The sequence below is a fragment of the Leguminivora glycinivorella genome, chromosome 14, assembly GCF_023078275.1.
Source record: "Leguminivora glycinivorella isolate SPB_JAAS2020 chromosome 14, LegGlyc_1.1, whole genome shotgun sequence".
NCBI lineage: Eukaryota > Metazoa > Arthropoda > Insecta > Lepidoptera > Tortricidae > Leguminivora > Leguminivora glycinivorella.
This window is the reverse complement of record NC_062984.1, coordinates 21551567-21571011: the sequence shown is the minus strand read 5'-3', so window position 1 is coordinate 21571011 and position 19445 is coordinate 21551567. Positions and strand designations below refer to the sequence as shown.

The 19445-nt window shown below is 39.6% G+C and overlaps 1 protein-coding gene across 2 annotated transcripts in view; it reads left to right on the top strand.

Annotated features, from left to right (window-relative positions):
• LOC125233280 (sodium-independent sulfate anion transporter) overlaps positions 1-19445 on the top strand; it is a 73170-nt gene that overhangs the window by 47507 nt on the left and 6218 nt on the right. For both annotated transcript variants that reach the window (XM_048139232.1, XM_048139233.1), the window contains exons 2-8: positions 5794-6004; positions 8592-8793; positions 10230-10369; positions 12449-12529; positions 15341-15495; positions 15929-16083; positions 18481-18642. In XM_048139232.1, the coding sequence (XP_047995189.1) occupies positions 5804-6004; positions 8592-8793; positions 10230-10369; positions 12449-12529; positions 15341-15495; positions 15929-16083; positions 18481-18642 (1096 nt within the window). In that variant the 5' untranslated portion in view covers positions 5794-5803. The remainder of the gene's footprint in view (positions 1-5793; positions 6005-8591; positions 8794-10229; positions 10370-12448; positions 12530-15340; positions 15496-15928; positions 16084-18480; positions 18643-19445) is intronic.

Here is a 19445-nt window from a genome sequence, read left to right as displayed (position 1 = left end):
ATCATCTTCCTTGCGTTATCCCGGCATTTGCCACGGCTCATGGGAGCCTGCGGTCCACTTTGACAACTAATCCCAAGATTTGGCGTAGGCACTAGTTTTTACGAAAGCGACTGCCATCTGACCTTTCAACCCAAAGGGTAAGGGCTAGACCTTATTGGAATAAGTCCGGTTTCCTCGCGATGTTTTCCTTCACCGAAAAGAACCTAGAAAACATATCATATACAAAATGAAATAAAACTAAGAAAACGGATTATATTCATTATACGCGATATAATCTGATTCCATAAATTTATTTCATGAGTAACTATCGTGGTGACAGAAGACAATATTATATACACAATTTATTATATTATAAAAGTTTTTTAATTTATTTCTTCCAAGGCTACACACGTTTTAATAAAAAAAACTGTGATAAGTTTAATAATTAAACTAAAAGGTCAAGTATTTATGCACGAAATCATGTATGCAAATATGTAATATATATGGTGGTGTTTTTACGCAAGTATCAATAATGGTTAGTCCGCAACGCTACTGACGGCGTGGCGGTACCGACCATGAATGCTATCCCTTTCGCTCTAGCCGCACGTAAGGTTGGTTCGAAGAGGATCGCACGCTATGTCTGTACCGCAGGCTACAATCGTTATGCTTCTGGTTATAGTGTGCGTCTGCACACAGGCGCACGCCAGCGCCGCCGGCGTCGAAATTCGAGCAAGCAGATTTTTTGAAAGCGCTCTTAATCAATCATAAGAGCATAAATGTGTACCCTACTGTATGTGTCTCTAAAACTACCCTCCTATTAACGTGTATAGCCTGTCTGTTAGTGTTAATTTTAAGGAACTTATAAATAAAGAAATAGTTCATCGAGGTCGCCTAACTAAGACACTTCAATAATCGAAGGTTTGATTTTGTCACGTCGCGTCGACCGTCCACGCAAAACACGGCGATACAGTCAACCAATTTGTATCCAAGGCCACTGTGGGACCTTTTCACAGTAAACGTTTATTGTGACTTCCATGGGAAACACAGTGTCAATAAAATAGCATACTGACATGACGGGTGGTGGACGCTACCAATAGCGCACGTGATGCGAACTCATGAACTAATAGAATCGAATAGAATATCATTTATTCATTAAAAAAAAAACAAGACTTATTAAAACACAACACAAACAGAAAAGAATGAAGTGCCATGAAATGGCCTCAGCGTGTTGCTGGTGACTTCCAGCGCTGATCTTTGAATGAAATCATCGAGTGAGAACGTTAACCTACTCAGATGCATCAAACTAAAATGTCCAATCGAAATTATATGAAATGCCGTATCCTTACTTTTGAAATCATTGACCACAGTACCAGCCGAGACAATTGAAGCCTATTCCATACCTTAATAGGTTATTATCCCTTGCCAACATATTCTGTCGGATAAAATTGACAGTAATTGATTTGTTTCGACCTTACGAAGGGTATGTAGCCAATGCACAAACGCTCACGATAATATCGTTATCGTAGCTAGCTATCTCTATCGCTCTTCCGTATTGGCACGACAGAGCCAGACTGCGTTTCGACCGGTGTCTAGCGTCAACGATTGTCATAAATTTCGGCTAGGCCGGGTCTTAAATTATCGAAGTTTTTTTTTTCATACTCTTTGCGCTATCCGGCATTCGCTACATCTCACGCCTGTGGGCTATTTCACCACAGTGAAAACTTTGTGCCTATTTCTGGGCTGATAAGTAAAATTGTTACTCAGCGTCAATATTTGCTTGTTGTCCTTGAACGGCAAAGTATGATGCCGGGCGATAATTGTCACCATTTGACGACCGACCTGGCGTAGTTGGTAGTGACCCTGCCTGCCAAGCCGCGGTCCCGGGATCGAATCCCGGTAAGGGCATTCATTTGTGTGATGAACACAGATATTTGTTCCTGAGTCATGGATGTTTTCTATGTATATAAGTATGTATTTATCTATTTAAGTATGTATATCGTTGCCTAGCACCCATAGTACAAGCTTTGCTTAGTTTGGGGCTAGGTTGATCTGTGTAAGGTGCATAGCTGGGCATTAACTCGTTAATCCGTTAATCGTTAATTAACGAAGTTAACATTTCGATTAACGGATTAACTTTTAAGTTAACTTTAAAAAGTGTTAACGGATTCGTTAACTTCCGTTAAATTTATCCTAGTCCGTTAATCGTTAATCTAGCATGGCAGGCGCCAGCGGCGCAGCGAAAAACACGTTGTGAACGCTACTGAAAAAACCCTATGTCGATCGTTAAAAATACGAAATTATATATAAGCTAGTATTGTTCTCTTTGCTTCGCTTTTTACCAACATTGACTCAGTGAATCCTAGGTTTTTACCATGGCGATTGTGTCAGGGCCGCTAATTGGAGCATAATTTATAACCACATTCACTTCAAAACGATAATTTGTGAATGTGCACTGGAAAACGTCCCACTTTGTCGAATGCTATAAAGCCACTTTGTCAGTATATTCATATAAATATACAAGTAAATCTCGCGTTAATGGTAACCAACGCAGTGGGACGTTTTAATAAACACACTCACATTTGTTAACATTTCGTTTTGTCCTATCAGGGATGTTTTGAGAGGCTTTGCTGTACTGAACAGTAACATAATACAATAAATATAATGGATTATTGATGCAAGTAAAATTCAAGTTTTATCACGTGTTAACGGATTATCGATTAACTTTAACTTCCGTTAAATTTGTAGAAATGTATCGCTTTAACGATTAACGAAGTTAACTTTTTTAGTAACGGATTAACGATTATCGAAGTTAACTATTTGATTAACGGTGCCCAGCTATGGTAAGGTGTCCCCCAATATTTATATTTATTTATTTAATCATTATGAAATAGGCCACTGGTCGTTCGCATGTACAGTCAACCAATTGGAACCCTGGGCCACTCTACAACCATGTCAAAATGACAAGCAGTAAGAGATTTCTTACAATCTCATTTATAACGTCACTATGACATAGTTCTATTTATTTATTTTATTTATTTAAACTTTATTGCACGACATAAAATTGTACAAATGGCGGACTTAATGCCTTAAGGCATTCTCTACCAGTCAACCATTGGATCAAACAGAAACTTTAGTTAGTGCAGGATTGTCAATATAGAGATGTGACAAGAAACACAAATCAAATTACCTATGTATCCAATAAAAGAAAATGTATATATGAGTGAATAATATATAAATATATAGCTAATAATATAAACTTACATACAAACTATAAATATATAATATATAATGTACCCAAGTATAAGCAATATGCAGATCATTTATCCTTGAGCTTGTTGGAGAGGTGTGTACGTAACATGCGTTTAAAAGAAAATTTGGTCTGTGCTTGCCTTAAGGGAAGAGGGAGATCATTCCAAAGACGAGCTGCCTGGAGGGTGAAGGAGTTGGAAATAAAGCCAGTGCGGTGATAAGGAATAGCCAGCTTAAGAGTTCGGGACGTACGCAGTTCACAACCGGGACGCGGTTCTATGAAATTGAAATTTGATTTAAGATAGTCGGGGGTAACTGGATCAAATAATATAGAATAAAGAGTGCATAGAATTCTCAGAGACCTGCGTTCACGAATGGGAAGCCAGTTCAGTTTGCGGCGAAAAGCTGATATGTGATCGTATTCGACGATTCTACAGTGGCCTAGGGTTCCAATTGGTTGACTGTACAAAGACATTGAAATGATTCACATGTTTTGCGCAATTCGAGCGTCTATCTACATTTCTACAAGTGTTTTGGTTTAAGAACTTGCGTCATGCGTATTCAATACAAATTGCCTGGCATGTCTGATATCTGTGCTAGGTACAGTCAACCAATTCGAACCCCAGGCCATTCTACAACCATGTCAAAATGAGAAGCAGTAAGAGATTTCTTACAATCTGATGTATAACGCCACTATGACAGAGTTCTACAGTGGCATTGGGTTCCAATTGGTTGACTGTACAGTCAACATCAAATGTAGCGGATCAAATAATGCTTCAGAAGTAACTATCATTCTGTAACCGCTAATCAAAAATGCAATGCGTGTCTATAGATAGAAAGTATAATTAAAATTTATTTTTTCTGATTGAATTCAGATACTGTCCACTATAGGACCGGTAAGAAACTCAACGGGCCACGTATTTTTAAATAAATAAATAAATATTATTATAGTACATTCTTACACAGATTGGCTGAGGCCCACGGTAAGCTCAAGAAGGCTTGTGTTGTGGATACTCAGACAACGATATATATAATATATAAATAGTAAATACTTATATACATAGAAAACATCCATGACTCAGGAACAAATATCTGTGCTCATCACATAAATAAATGCCCTTACCGGGATTCGAACCCGGGACCGCGGCGCAGCAGGCAGAGTCAAAGACTACCGACTACGCCAAACCGGTCGTAAATTTTTCAAAACATTACATCTTATAATTGACGACCGGTCTGGCCTAGCGCGTAGTGACCCTGCCTGCTACGCCGCGGTCCCGGGTTCGAATCCTGGTAAGGGCATTTATTTGTGTGATGAGCACAGATATTTGTTCCTGAGTCATGGATGTTTCTATGTATATAAGTATTTGTATAATACATAAATATATCGTTGTCTGAGTACCTGCAACACAAAGCCTTCTTGAGCTTACCATGGGGCTCAGTCAATCTGTGTGAGAATGTGCTATCATATTTATTTATTTATTTTATAATTAACATGCATTATATAAAAAAAATATTAATTAAATTACAAAAGTATTGATGAAATAATATTAACAGAATAAATTGCTATTTTGCATTTGAATCTGTTTTTTTTTGTAATAATTTTTTTATCAATTATGATGAATGCACAGTACAGTTCTTAAAACTAGACAAGTTCCTACACAACCTTACATATGTTTGACTGTAGCTATGTAATGAGTCTCTTTATATCTCGTATTATTCTGTGTTGATCGCTCACTCAGTTAAATATTGTTAAGAATATTCATAAATATGCATCTGATTTTTAATTTATTATTGTTTGCGTTTAGTTTATCTCGTGGAATTAATCATTTAGTACATGGCTAAATATAATGACTAATTTATATTTTACGACCTTTAGGAACATTGACTTGTAAAAAAATGCGGCCTTAGCACGAAAGAAATAAAAAATAAATATTCAAAAGCGCATCTGTAAACATTAAAAATAATCAGTTTAATTGGCGTCGATTGCTGTTGCATCGTCAGTATTTATATTTTATCTTAAACATGCAAAATTACAGTAAGGAATAAATTGGACAGAAGTCAATTCAAATTTTTCATTAAACGATAAAATATAAAGAAAATTTTAAAAAAGTCATTCAGAAATTGAATCAAATGATTATAATGAACTAAAAAATTAAACCACACACGTAAAATGCAAAAAATGACCTATCGGTATTTATGTCGTTCCATAAAGGCTAATCTAGCTAAGATACAGCGGAGCAAATCTCGCCTGGGAGGCAATTGTAACTAATCCATTTTTTCCATTATTACACTATGATGTTGAGTTCTACATGTATCCGCTGAACACGCCTACCATATATAACCGGTGGACACTCTATTTAATAATGCAAAAATTGTAAAACATGGAAAAAATGGACCAGTTACATTTGACACCCAGTCGAGATTTGCCCCGCTGTACCTTATAGGGACTGTTGAAAAAAACTGTTTACAGAGCAAACAGTTTCTTTAGTAAAAGTACCTTTGGACTTTTACTTAAGAACTTTTGGACTTCTAATAACTTCTAATCCTTTTTCCCTTTGTCCCCAGTTACCCCAAAATGGCGTCACCTTCAAAAAACCGCTTCAAAAGGCAAGCATGGTGCCGTCGATTGCTAAGAAAAAGACTGCCCATTGTGACATGGCTGCCCCTGTACAACTCAGATAAGGCTGTGGCCGATCTTATAGCGGGCATAACGGTCGGGCTGACGGTCATACCCCAGGCGCTGGCTTACGCTACACTCGCCGGCTTAGAGCCGCAGGTAAGATTCCGCATGTTTAAAGGGGGCGCCACAAGTCTTCGGGAATTGTATCATAAACTAGGAAATTTTGACCATAGCTATGGTGACCGAATGGCCGAATGATTCAGGCATCCGTCGCGAAAACGGATGACGCTGGTTCGAATCCTGCTTTGGACACCTGAGGGTGTATTTGGTCATTTTTTCTTTGTTTATGACATTTATTTCAGTTTGTGGCTAAAGATTTAACTGCAAAATTTAGTTTACACTTACAGCGTTTGATAAGTCTGCCGCTTTCTGATTTTAAGCTGGAAAATTTTAGCTAGACTTGAAGCTTAAAGTAGTTAAAGCGGGGTAAGTAGGATATGTTTGAATCATTGCGAGTGTGCCTTAAAAAACCGCTTTAAAAGACAAGGATGGAACGAAAGGCTGTCCATAGTGACATGGCTGCCCAGTACAACTCAGATAAGGCTGTGGCCGATCTTATAGCGGGGATAACGGTCGGGCTGACGGTCATAACCCAGGCGTTGGCTAACGCTACTCTCGCGGGCTTAGAGCCGCAGGTAAGATGCTGCATGTTTAATCACTTGGCTAGAGATTCCTGCTTTAGCGGAGAAATAATAAATGAGTCAGCTTACGTAAAACGTTAGACTAGACTGCATGAGGCTTGTAGAATCTGGCTTATTTTAGCTAGATTTTAGTGACTCTTGAACTTTAAAAAAGTTAGAACTGGGTCAGTATTGTCAGTAATCTAGAAATGTCTGAACAACTTTGATATTCGAATTTTATAATCTGTCTTCTTTTTTTTTAAATTATAAATGGGCTTACTCTTGGCCACAGACTAGCCGAAGGCAAAGACGTGGCCTACGATGGAGTGAGCTCGCCCAGAAGATGCCTGTTCACTCTTGATTCGAAGGACTCTTCTTTTCATATTAAAAAACGTTCTAGAAAACGTTATATAATAAATAAGATATGATTTTTTTTTATGTAATTAGGTATCTACGTATTTACTTTTAAGTTTCCACCGTTTTGCATCAAATAACTTGTTTAAGATATATTATGTTCTTTAGTTTTATACTTTTATTTGTGTTATTTTTAATAATGCAATGAAAGTAGCCAAGTATGTGATTTGAGCTTCCATAGTACTTGTCTTATATCCTATACTAAGAGATTTAATAAAAATAATCCATTGTATTTTCTATACGGATCCAACTCTCGCAGAACGGTACTATAAATATCCAAGAAAAATTCCGACAGATTTCCCTATTCTCTGGAAATTTCCGACAACGTCAGATAACTAGCATCAGGGTACATAGCCAAATGCACAAACGCTTAAAAAACGTTAATATCGTTATCGTAGCTATCTCTATCGCTCTTCCGTATTGGCGTGACAGAGCCAGACTACCTTTCGATCGGCGTCTAGCGTCAACGATTGTCGTTTCAGCTAGGCCGGATGGTAAGGCAATCTTCCATGTTTAATTACCTGGCTAGAGAATCCAGGCTTTGGTGGAGCAATAATAAATGAGCGGGCTTACGTAAAGCGTTTGACGTGACTGGCTGCTTTTAGATTTTAAGCTAGAACATTTTAGTGACATTTAAACTTTAAGCCTGAAACTGGGTCAGTAATCTAGGTCGAATATGTTTGAACTATGAGCGTCTATGAAAATCGATAATTAAGTACTTAACGAATACTGCGAAGTAGGTAAATATACCTATTTGGCTGCATTTGATATTTTAATCTGCTTCGAAACTCATTCAACATTAGTAGGGTTTGATCCCACGACGTCCGGTTTGAAAGGAACACCTTTAAGCCACCAGCGCTTTAATCGTCATAATAATTATCATTTATGCAATGCTATCGTGGTTTTTACAAACGTGTTTAAAAACTAATTAGTGGACCCATGGAAGATGGACCCTACAAAGCTTGGGCATCCCAATTTTTTTTAGTCAACGACGTAATACTTGCATGTTTCAAATTTTATAATTTTAGGTCACTTGTACCAATGAAAATGGAGGGTTAATCCGAGGGTTAACCCACCATTTTATACGGAACTTGACAGATGACAGCCCACTAACCCCGAGTTAAGTGGTTGGTGCAAGTGGGCCTTAGCAGGTTATTCGAAATAGGTAGGAGGTACATTACGCTTTGAATGTTCCTTATGAAATTCTTTTGCCTAGTATGGCACCTATTTCAAATTTCAAGATCCGTAAAGATCGAAAAAACAATGCTAATTTGTTAACCAAGTCATAGAAGATTATCAGACACACAATCGCTTTCTTAGCATTTTCAGAAGTGTTAGTTTTCACATTATCCGATCCGATATCGGAATTAGGAAGGATTTCAAAGGCAAAAATCAAAGATGGCAGCTTTAACATCTGGAATATCGGACCTACATCCGATATCGGATCGGATAATCTGAAAACGCACTTAGAAGAATCGCATATCGCAAGGCACATTCTCGTGGAATGCCTCAGGTCACATGGTCAGAAGTATTCACGGTACCCCAAGGTGCCGCGGCGCAGAGTTTTGGTACCCATTTACGAGTACATTATGTAAAATGTCCTTACCCTGTCGATGACTGGCGTCCTTGACTTTATGTTTCTTCCACAGGACGGCCTATACTCCTCATTCATGTGCTGCTTCGTATACGTGATCTTTGGCTCCTGTAAAGACATCACGCTGGGCCCCACCGCTCTCCTGGCATTAATGACACACGCTCAAATACAAGGGACGCCACCGCGGCCAGAATATGCCGTGCTACTGTGCTTCTTGACTGGTGTTGTGCAGCTGGTCATGGGAATGCTGCATTTAGGTGAGTTGTAGCTGTTTATAGCTCTGATATTCCCCTATTTCCTGGTTGGTACATCTGATAATCGTACTGTATATATTAACATCTGATGGAAATACCTTATCTTCGTCCATGTGATCTCCGGCTGAACGGAAAAAGACAATGCTGACTTCATCCTTCATTCTGCCTGAATTCAAGATCATTGCCACTAATATGGTCATTAAAAATGTTATGATAAGGGAAGATGCTTTAATAGTAGCTAATACAATACCCCAGTCGATAGGCATAAATTGTTTCTCCTGATACCTGCTATTCTTCTTATCACCGTTACTTTTCCATGCAGTAATTTCGGTGCAGCTTTGTAATACATGTCCGATGTGAAAACGACCGAATTCGACGACCGGTCTGGCTCAGTCGGTAGTGACCCTGCCTGCTAAGCCGCGGTCCTGGGTTCGAATCCCGGTAAGGGCATTTATTTGTGTGATCAGCACAGATATTTGTTCCTGAGTCATGGATGTTTTCTATGTATATTAGTATGTATTTATCTATTTAAGTATGTATATCGTCGCTTAGCACCCATAATACAAGCTTTGCTTAGTTTGGGGCTAAGTTGATCTGTGTAAGGTGTCCCCAATATTTATTTATTTATTTATTTATTTAATGAGCCTTAATTGATCATCTACCTGAAAACACACATGAATTCCTTTATTTCTGCCATGTTGCACCGAAATTGCTGGAAAAGTTACGATGTCTGGTGACCATGTCGCTATCGCTATATCTAGAATTAAATTGATTTACCTACCTACATTTTATGTAATGATGTGGACTATTTTATAACGTATTGAACCTTGATCTTTATCCAGGTACTAATATTATAAATGGGAAAGTGTGTGTGTCTGTTTGTTTGTCCGTCTTTCACGGCAAAACGGAGCGACGAATTGACGTGATTTTTTAAGTGGAGATAGTTAAAGGAATGGAGAGTGACATATGCTACTTTTTGTCTCTTTCTAACGCGAGCGAAGCCGCGGGCAAAAGCTAGTAGTCTATATAAGTAAAAGTTAAGTACTTAGGTACTTGTAGAACAACTGTGTCAATAATGGATAAATGGGACGCGACGTAATTAGCTACTCGTATGTTGGTCTCAAGTTAATGGCAGTTAGTGAGATTTATATATTTTTTCTTTGGATCCTTTTGGTATTTACCTGTACCAATTTTTTTGTAGATATATCTCTAGAATTTGCTGGTGAATTTGAAGGTTCAAATTCCGTAGTTCTAAAAAGATTCATTTTTAAAATTGGTCACAATAACTCTGTAAAAATTTAAATACAGGTATGTGAAAAACCCACCCGTCGTTGTGGAGGAAATATTGAAATTTTACCCGTCACCACACGGGGGAGACATACGCAAATGCATATTAAAATTACTCCTACACAAATAATTATTATGTATATCTTCAACAGGGGTCCTGATAGACTTCATATCGGTGCCGGTCACCGTGGGCTTTACGTCGGCCACGTCGGTCATTATCGCCGTATCGCAGCTGAAAGGACTGCTCGGCCTTAGCTTCAAGTCCGGAGGGTTCCTGACAACCGTCAAAATGGTAAGTCACTTCTAACATCAGATAATCTCAGCGGTCCTGATAAACTTCATATCGGTGCCGGTGACCGTGGGCTTTACGTCGGCCACTTCGGTCATCATCGCCGTATCGCAGCTGAAAGGACTGCTCGGCCTTAGCTTCAAGTCCGGAGGGTTCCTGACAACCGTCAAAATGGTAAGTCACTTCTAACATCAGATAATCTCAGGGGTCCTGATAAACTTCATTTCAAGACAAGAAGTATACTAAGTACAACAGGGATCCTTATAGAATTCATATCGGTGCCCGTCACCGTCAGTCATCATCGTCATATCGCAGCTGAAAGGACTGCTCGGCCTTAGCTTCAAGTCCGGAGGGTTCCTGACAACCGTCAAAATGGTGAATCACTTCTAATACCAGATAATCTCAGGGGTCCTGATAGACTTCATATCGGTGCCGGTCACCGTGGGCTTTACGTCGGCCACTTCGGTCATCATCGCCGTATCGCATCTGAAAGGAATGCTCGGCCTTAGCTTCAAGTCCGGAGGGTTCCTGACAACCGTCAAAATGGTAAGTCACTTCTAACATCAGATAATCTCAGGGGTCCTGATAAACTTCATTTCAAGACAAGAAGTATACTTACAACAGGGATCCTTATAGAATTCATATCGGTGCCCGTCACCGTCAGTCATCATCGTCGTATCGCAGCTGAAAGGACTGCTCGGCCTTAGCTTCAAGTCCGGAGGGTTCCTGACAACCGTCAAAATGGTGAATCACTTCTAATACCAGATAATCTCAGGGGTCCTGATAGACTTCATATCGGTGCCGGTCACCGTGGGCTTTACGTCGGCCACGTCGGTCATTATCGCCGTATCGCAGCTGAAAGGATTACTCGGCCTAATTTTCAAGTCCGGAGGGTTCCTGACAACCGTCAAAATGGTAAATTAATTGTAACATAAGATAATCTCAGGGATCCTGTTGCCTGTTTCACTACAGTGATAACTGTCGACCTACAGTGACACTTCGCCGTTCATTGCCTGTTCAACAAGGAAATATTGGTGCTGAGTACCTAACAATGTTATTTATCGACCCAGAAACAGGCACAGAATGTCAATGACACTGTGGTGAAATAGATCACTGATATCGGTGCCGGTCACCGTGGGTTTCACGTCGGCCACGTCGGTCATCATCGCCGTATTGCAGCTAAAAGGACTGCTCGACCTTAGCTTCAAGTACCTTCGAAAATGGTACCTAAATTAATTGTAACATAAGATAATATCAGGGGTCCTGATTCCTTGACTTCATATCGGTGCCGGTCACCGTGTCTCAGTTGAAAAAACTGCTCGGTCTTCGCTTAGTTGCTAGTCAGACTAATGGCAGGTGTACAGAATGGTGGCCGGTTACAGATATAAGAAGCACTTGACATCCGTTAGCTCGTTAGGTTGACGATATCCGGAAAGTTGCGGGTCACAAGTTCACAACTGGATGAGACTAGCTCAGGACCGGGACAAATGGCGTACTAGCAGAGAGGCCTATGCTCAGTAGTGTACGAAAAAGTCTTATATGATGGCCTTATTAGCTTCAAATCTGGAGGGATTCTTACAACCGTCAAACTGGAAATCTCCTCTAGCAGCTGTATGAGACACTTAGGGCCACTTGTACCAACGAAAATGGAGGGTTAACCCACCATTTTATGTGAAATTTGACAGATGACAGCCCACTAACCCTGAGTTAAGTGGTTGGTCCAAGTGGGTCTTAAACTATTTAGTTATTTATACATACATTTTAAGCTACACATATTAATAATTTGACGACTGGTCTGGCGCAGTCGGTAGTGACCCTGCCTGCTACGCCGCGGTCCCGGGTTCGAATCCCGGTAAGGGCATTTATTTGTGTGATGAGCACAGATATTTGTTCCAGAGTCATGGATGTTTTCTATGTATATAAGTATTTATATATTATATATATCGTTGTCTGAGTACCCACAACACAAGCCTTCTTGAGCTTACCGTGGGCCTCAGTCAATCTGTGTAAGAATGTCCTATAATATTTATTTATTTATTATTTATTAATATGGAGTTGTCTCTAAATTATCTTTTTTTGCAGGTGGCAGAAAATTTACCAAATGCAAGACTCGCAGACAGCGCCTTAGGAATAACGTGTATAATTATTTTACTACTAATGCGTGTAAGTATCTCATGATTTTATCGACTGTAATTTAAGTAGAAATAAATTAAAAGGAATTAACTCGCCAATCCATAAATTATAAGCTATGATTTGACAGATTTCCCCTTTTATTTTACGATTATGTCTTTGATTTTCTCTACAACAATTTATATATATATATTGGCCACAGCATCTATTGTAGATGTTTGTTGCGGCGCTTGTAGGTTTACGGGGGCTTGCATCTTTGTTGATGGCTATAGAGTCCTATATAGTAGGGGGAAATTAGCTAAAATTACAGCATAATTAATGGAAGGTTTTTTTAAATTAAAATGTGTACGTTATAGACTGAAGTTATTTTTCATCAACCCTCCCCACTCCTCCCCCCTCTGCGTCACCCCTCTACCCTCCCTTAAAGTGCCAAAAATGCGGTTTTTCTCGATTTCTGGCAAAACTGTTGAAGATACAGAAAAAGCGCGTAGGAACGAAGTAATCCTTAATAAATTTCCTACAAATCATTCATTAACACTTTGGTTCTAGCACTTATAGTTTTCGCGTGATCCGTCATGAAAGTTGGTCCTTTGCTGCAATTTTCTTTAATGAATGTTAAGTTTTCGCCCAAAATGCTTACAAAATCGTCGATTGATATGACTAAGATATTGTAACCCATGACTAAAATAAAATTAAGGGGGAAAAATCACTACCATGGGTGGAATTTCCAATATGTCTTGGAATTCCAGTAACTATTTAAGACGTAATATTTTCACGGTAGTAGTCGCTAGGAGTACCATTGATCCATATAGTATATCGATGACTGGGGATTAGCTTTTGGTAGCTGTTGGTAGAGCCCTGGAGTTTTAATCCAGAAGCCGTTAGTTCAAGTTCCACCCATGGTAGTGATTTTTCCCCCTGAAATTCATTTTCAGTTTATAATATTTTAGTAATATCAAACAGATTTTGTAAGCAATTTGGGAGAAAGCTTAACATTCACTAAAGAAAATTGCAGCAAAGGACCAACTTTCGTGATGGATTACGCGAAAACTATAAGTGCTAGAACCAAAGTGACAATGAATGGTTTGTAGTAAATTTATTAAGGATTACTTTGTTTCTACACGCTTTTTCTGTATCTGCAACGGTTTTGTCAGAAATTGCGAAAAACCGCATTTTCGGCTATTTAAGGGGGGGAAGAGGGGTGACGCAGAGGGGGGAGAGATGGGGAGGGTTGATGAAAAATAACTTCGGCCTATAATGCACATACCCTAATCAAAAAAAATCTTCCATTAATTATGCCAATATTTTCATACATAACTTTCCAGAAGCAACGGACTATATAGCAGCGCGGCACTTCTTGCCACAACGACCACACACGTACTACGTACTACGCTGTCTCAATTGATATATTTTGGCTTTTATATTACTTTTCGTAACTACTTTTTTTCCAAAGTAGGTGGTATTTTAGGCACAGGACATACCCATATGATAGTATTCTTTACTCGCATTATACTGTGCCCATAGCCAAAGCTATTGTGCTAATATAAAGTTTTAGTAAATGTAGTGAAGTGAGTCATAAATATCTTTTTCCCCTCACTAGCTCGGAAACACGTGTTTTGTCCTTTGATACTAGCGGGTAAAAACGCATTTTATCCACTAGTGGGTAAAGTAATTTGACCTTGAATAAAGTCAAATTAACTGCTTTAAAATTGATAAAAGTGGGTGAATCTAGTAATAAAGATGATTCACCACCTGTGAAACTACTGGAAGCAGTGATAAACGCATTTTTTGCGTTGTAGTTTCCTCGCTACAGTAAGGGGAAAAGTTTTGTGTTACTTACACTCGGATGCAAATGTATTTTACTTCTCGTGTGTTAAAAAACTCGCAAGTTCAGGATTCTATTCTCGAACCACTCGCTTCGCTCGTGGTTCAACTATAGAATCCTTTCACTTGCTCGTTTTTCAATTCCACACTCGGCGTTAAAATACAACTTTGCCCCCTTGTATAACAATTAAATAACTATTTCAGTACAGATGGTGTTTTTTTTATGCACTAGTGCGAGAAGTGGTTCATTATATGCCAGGTCGAAACTTCGGAGGGCCATCTGTACTGAAAAACGTCGTACGATACACGTGCGAAAAGGAAATTCGTAACTCGTGTCGATTTAAAACACTCCCTTCGGTCGTGTTTTAATTTATCGCCACTCGTTTCGAACTTCCTTTTCTACGCACTTGTATCGTAATGTACTATTCTATTATTTTATATATTATACCTATTTTACATCACAATTATATATTTTATATCACAATTTTGTTTTTTTTCAACCCCTAAATTTCCAAGAGTTGAGCACTTTCATTTGCTCTGCCTAACCCGTTTGAGAATACATACGTGAGTTTATATATGTGTATTTTCGGTCGACGACCGGTCTGGCTCAGTCGGTAGTGACCCTGCCTGCTGAGCCGCGGTCCCAGGTTCGAATCCCGGTAAGGGCATTTATTTGTGTGATGAGCACAGATATTTGTTCCTGAGTCATGGATGTTTTCTATGTATATAAGTATGTATTTATCTATTTAAGTATGTATATCATCGCTTAGCACCCATAGTACAAGCTTTGCTTAGTTTGGGGCTAAGTTGATCTGTGTAAGGTGTCCCCCAATATTTATTTATTATTTATTATTATTATTTTACCTGCTGCGCTAACTCAGCGACCCGAAGTGGATTTGGGCCTCCGACACTAGACTCCGCCATTCGCTCCTATCCTGTGCGATCTGATGCCATTCAGTCACTAATAGGTCCTCATCGATTAATTTATGTATGAGTATTTTTTTGTTTTATTTTTTACAGAAAATGAAAGATATTAAATTATCAAGAAGCAAGAAGGGCCTAAAGAAGACGCTGTGGCTGTTGTCCACCTCACGGAACGCGATCGTCGTCATAGTATGCTCGTTAATATCGTTCGGGTTCGAGTCCCAGCCTTTCCGGATAACGGGACGGGTAAAGTAAGTATAATTTACTAGCTTTTAAACGCGATTTCGCTCGTGTTGAATTCGAAAATTGCGGAATGCTCTATACAACCCCCCCCCCCTACCCCCATTTGGGGAAGTGGGGGTTAGAAAAAGACAAAAGTAGCCCATGTCACTCTCTATCCCTTCAACTGTCACTAAAAATCACGTCAATTCATCGCTCTGTTTTTCCGTGAAAGGAGGACAAACAAACACACACTATCCCTGCCTGCTAACCGCGATCCTGAGTTCGAATCCCAGTAAGGGCATTTATTTGTGTGATGATCACAGATATTTGTTCCTCAGTCATGGATGGTATGTATATCGTTGTCAGAGTACCCACAACACTATCCTTCTTGAGCTTACTGAGGGACTCAGTCAATCTGTGTAAGAATGTACTATATTATTTATTTATTTAATTATTTTTCAGAGAAGGCCTCCCATCCTGGAACCTGCCCCCCTTCAGCACGTTCGCCAATGGAGACTACGTATCATTCATGGACATGTGCTCAGAGCTGGGATCCTCGATCATTCTAGTGCCCATCATTGGTGTGCTGGGCAATGTGGCTATCGCTAAAGCGTTCGGTAAGTTACATTCCACCACAGAATATATAATAGTACAGGTACAGAAGGCTCACTACTTTGATGTTCACAAAATGCCGACTTTATAGCCTTCACGGACCGCACGCGAGCAGCAGAGCTGACATTGAGTTCTATTGCCCCAAATCGTCACCACTGAATGGACCGCAAATTCGCGTACCCCGGTATGTACTTGTAGCTTGGAGAAAGGATCTCGGAGTGAGCCGCCCCTGATTCCACCTTAGTATACACCTTATATGGTCACTAAGGTCGTTCCCCCCCTTGGGAGTCGTAGAAATCAACAGTGGGATATAGGTTCAAGTATGGTGTGCGATGGGCTAACAACATATCACTACAATATCATAATTTAGTTTTCTTTCACCCGCATAATTGTTAAAAAAAGCACTGAAATTTGAGCAGATTCATGTGTTCTGCGTACCCCTTTGTCAATAAAGGTAAGGCTGAATCCTCTTGGAAGGAATACGTATCATTCATGGACATGTGCTCAGAGCTGGGATCCTTGATCATTCTAGTGCCCATCATTGGTGTGCTGGGCAATGTGACTATCGCTCAAGCGTTCGGTAAGTTACATTCCACCACAGAATATATAATAGTACAAGTACAGAGGGCTCACTACTTTGATGTTCACAAAATGCCACCTTTATGGCCTTCACGGACCGCCCGCGAGCAGCTGACATTGAGTTCTATTGCCCCGAATCGTCACCACTGAATGGGCCGCGAATTCGCGTTCCCCGGTATGTACTTGTAGCCCGGAGAAATAATCTCGGTGTGAGCCGCCCCTGATTCCCCCTTATTATACATATATAATCACGCCTGTATCCCATAAAGGGGTAGGCAGAGCACATGAACTTCTTGAGTTTCAGTGCCACTCTTGGCAAAAAGGGGTTGAAAGAAATCCAAATTGTGATTTTGCAGTGACAGGTTGCCAGCCTCTCGCCTACTCCACAATTCAACCCATATCCCACAGTCGACTTCTACGACACCTACGGGAAGAAAGGGGGTGGTGAAATTCTTATTATATGGTTATTAAAATCCTTCCCTCCCTTGGCTGTCGTAAAAATCAACAGTGGGATATAGGTTCAAGTATGGTGTGCGATGGGCTAACAACATATCACTACAATATCATAATTTAAAGTTAAAAAAAGCACTGAAGTTTGAGCAGATTCATGTGTTCTGCGTACCCCTTTGTCAATAAAGGTAAGGCTGAATCCTCTTGGAAGGAATACGTATCATTCATGGACATGTGCTCAGAGCTGGGATCCTTGATCATTCTAGTGCCCATCATTGGTGTGCTGAGCAATGTGACTATCGCTTAAGCGTTCGGTAAGTTACATTCCACCACACAATATACAGCGTGTGGATGCATACGGGCAATAATGTATCCAGTTATAGTATCTCATCATACGAATCGTGTAGGATAATCATTTTGTTAAAAAGTGTTCTTAATTAAGAGTAATTTTTTTTTAATCTGACCAAGCAGCAATGTACGCCGTTCAACTTAATTTGACATGAAAAAAAATATCTCATCTATTCAAAAAACCATGTACTTAAAATAGGTCTGATACTAATCGTTATTAAGATATTCGCCCGTATGGAATACACACACACAGAAGGCTCACTGTCTTGATGTTCAAAAAATGTTGCTTTTCATAATTCTTTACTTACATTATGGGCATGTAATGCGGAGGGATGAAAGCAATGTTATAAAACGAGTGGTAAATATGAAGGTGGATGGATACAATGGTAGTGGCAGGCCTAAGAAAAGATGGATGGATTGTGTGAACAATGATATGAGAGTGAAAGGTATTAGTATAGAAATTACGACTGATAGAGAGGAATGGAGGAAGATGATCTGCTGCGCCGACCCCAAATAATGGGAAAAGGGCAAGGGAATGATGATGATGATTATCAAACGGACCGCACTCGAGCGTTCAAAAGGGGTAGGCAGAGCACATGTTACATGTTACGTGTGAGCATACACTGTTGGCAATAAAGGGGTTTAAAAACTAAATCTTTATACGTTATAACACTTGAAGTTCTCGCGCTTTGTACACATATTACGTAAACGTTGGTAAACGTTGGGAAAAAAGGTAAAAATAATGTTTATTAATCGCGTTCGACCTGTATGTGACTTTAAATATCTTAATACGTTATAATTATAAATATTCAACATAAGCTTGATTCTACCCTTTTTTTATACTACGTCGGTGGCAAACAAGCTACGGTCCGCCTGATGGAAAGCGGTCACCGTAAACTATGGACGCCTGCAACTCAAGGAGTGTCACGTGCGCATTGCCAACCCATTAGAAACTTGTACACTCCCTTTTGCTGTGTTCGTGCACTAATCTTATTTTTCAAACCAATATATTTTTCTCATTTCAGCGAGCGGCGAATCAGTGGACGCAACTCAAGAGTTATTAACACTGTCTCTGGCCAACATACTGGGTTCCTTCGTCGGCGCCTTCCCAATCACGGGTTCATTCTCGCGCAGTGCCGTCAACCACGCCAGCGGTGTGGCCACACAAGCGGGCAGCCTGTATACAGGTGACTTGTTGGCAACATATTATCGTTTTTAGGGTTCCGTAGTCAACTAGGAACCCTTATAGTTTCTCCATGTCTGTCTGTCCGTCCGTCCGCGGATAATCTCAGTAACCGTTAGCACTAGAAAGCTGAAATTTGGTACCAATATGTATATCAATCACGCCAACAAAGTGCAAAAATAAAAAATGGAAAAAATGTTTTATTAGGGTCCCCCCCCCCCCCCCCCCCCCTACATGTTAAGTGGGGCTGAATTTTTTTTTATTCCAACCCCAACGTGTGATATATTGTTGGATAGGTATTTAAAAATGAATAAGGGTTTACTAAGATCGTTTTTTGACAATGTTAATATTTTCGGAAATAATCGCTCCTAAAGAAAAAAAAGTGCGTCCCCCCCCCCTCTAACTTTTGAACCATAAGTTTTAAAATATGAAAAAAATTACAAAAGTAGAACATTATAAAGACTTTCTATGAAAATTGTTTTGAACTTGATAGGTTCAGTAGTTTTTGAGAAAAATACTGAAAATTACGGAACCCTACACTGAGCGTGGCCCGACACGCTCTTGGCCGGTTTTTTATACAAAACAAATGACTTAATAAGTGCGAGAGAACTTTGAAAAAACATAACATTACTTGTTGGGTAAGTATCTGACAAACCGAAAATACATACTATTAGCAAGAACGATTTAATACGGGACTGATTAGCCCATACAAAAAAACGTGCCTATGAAATGTATGGGCCTTTTAGGCTTAAAACTAGATGGCGCTGTTTCGCAGCCTGGAAGTGGCACAAATCATATATCCCCCAA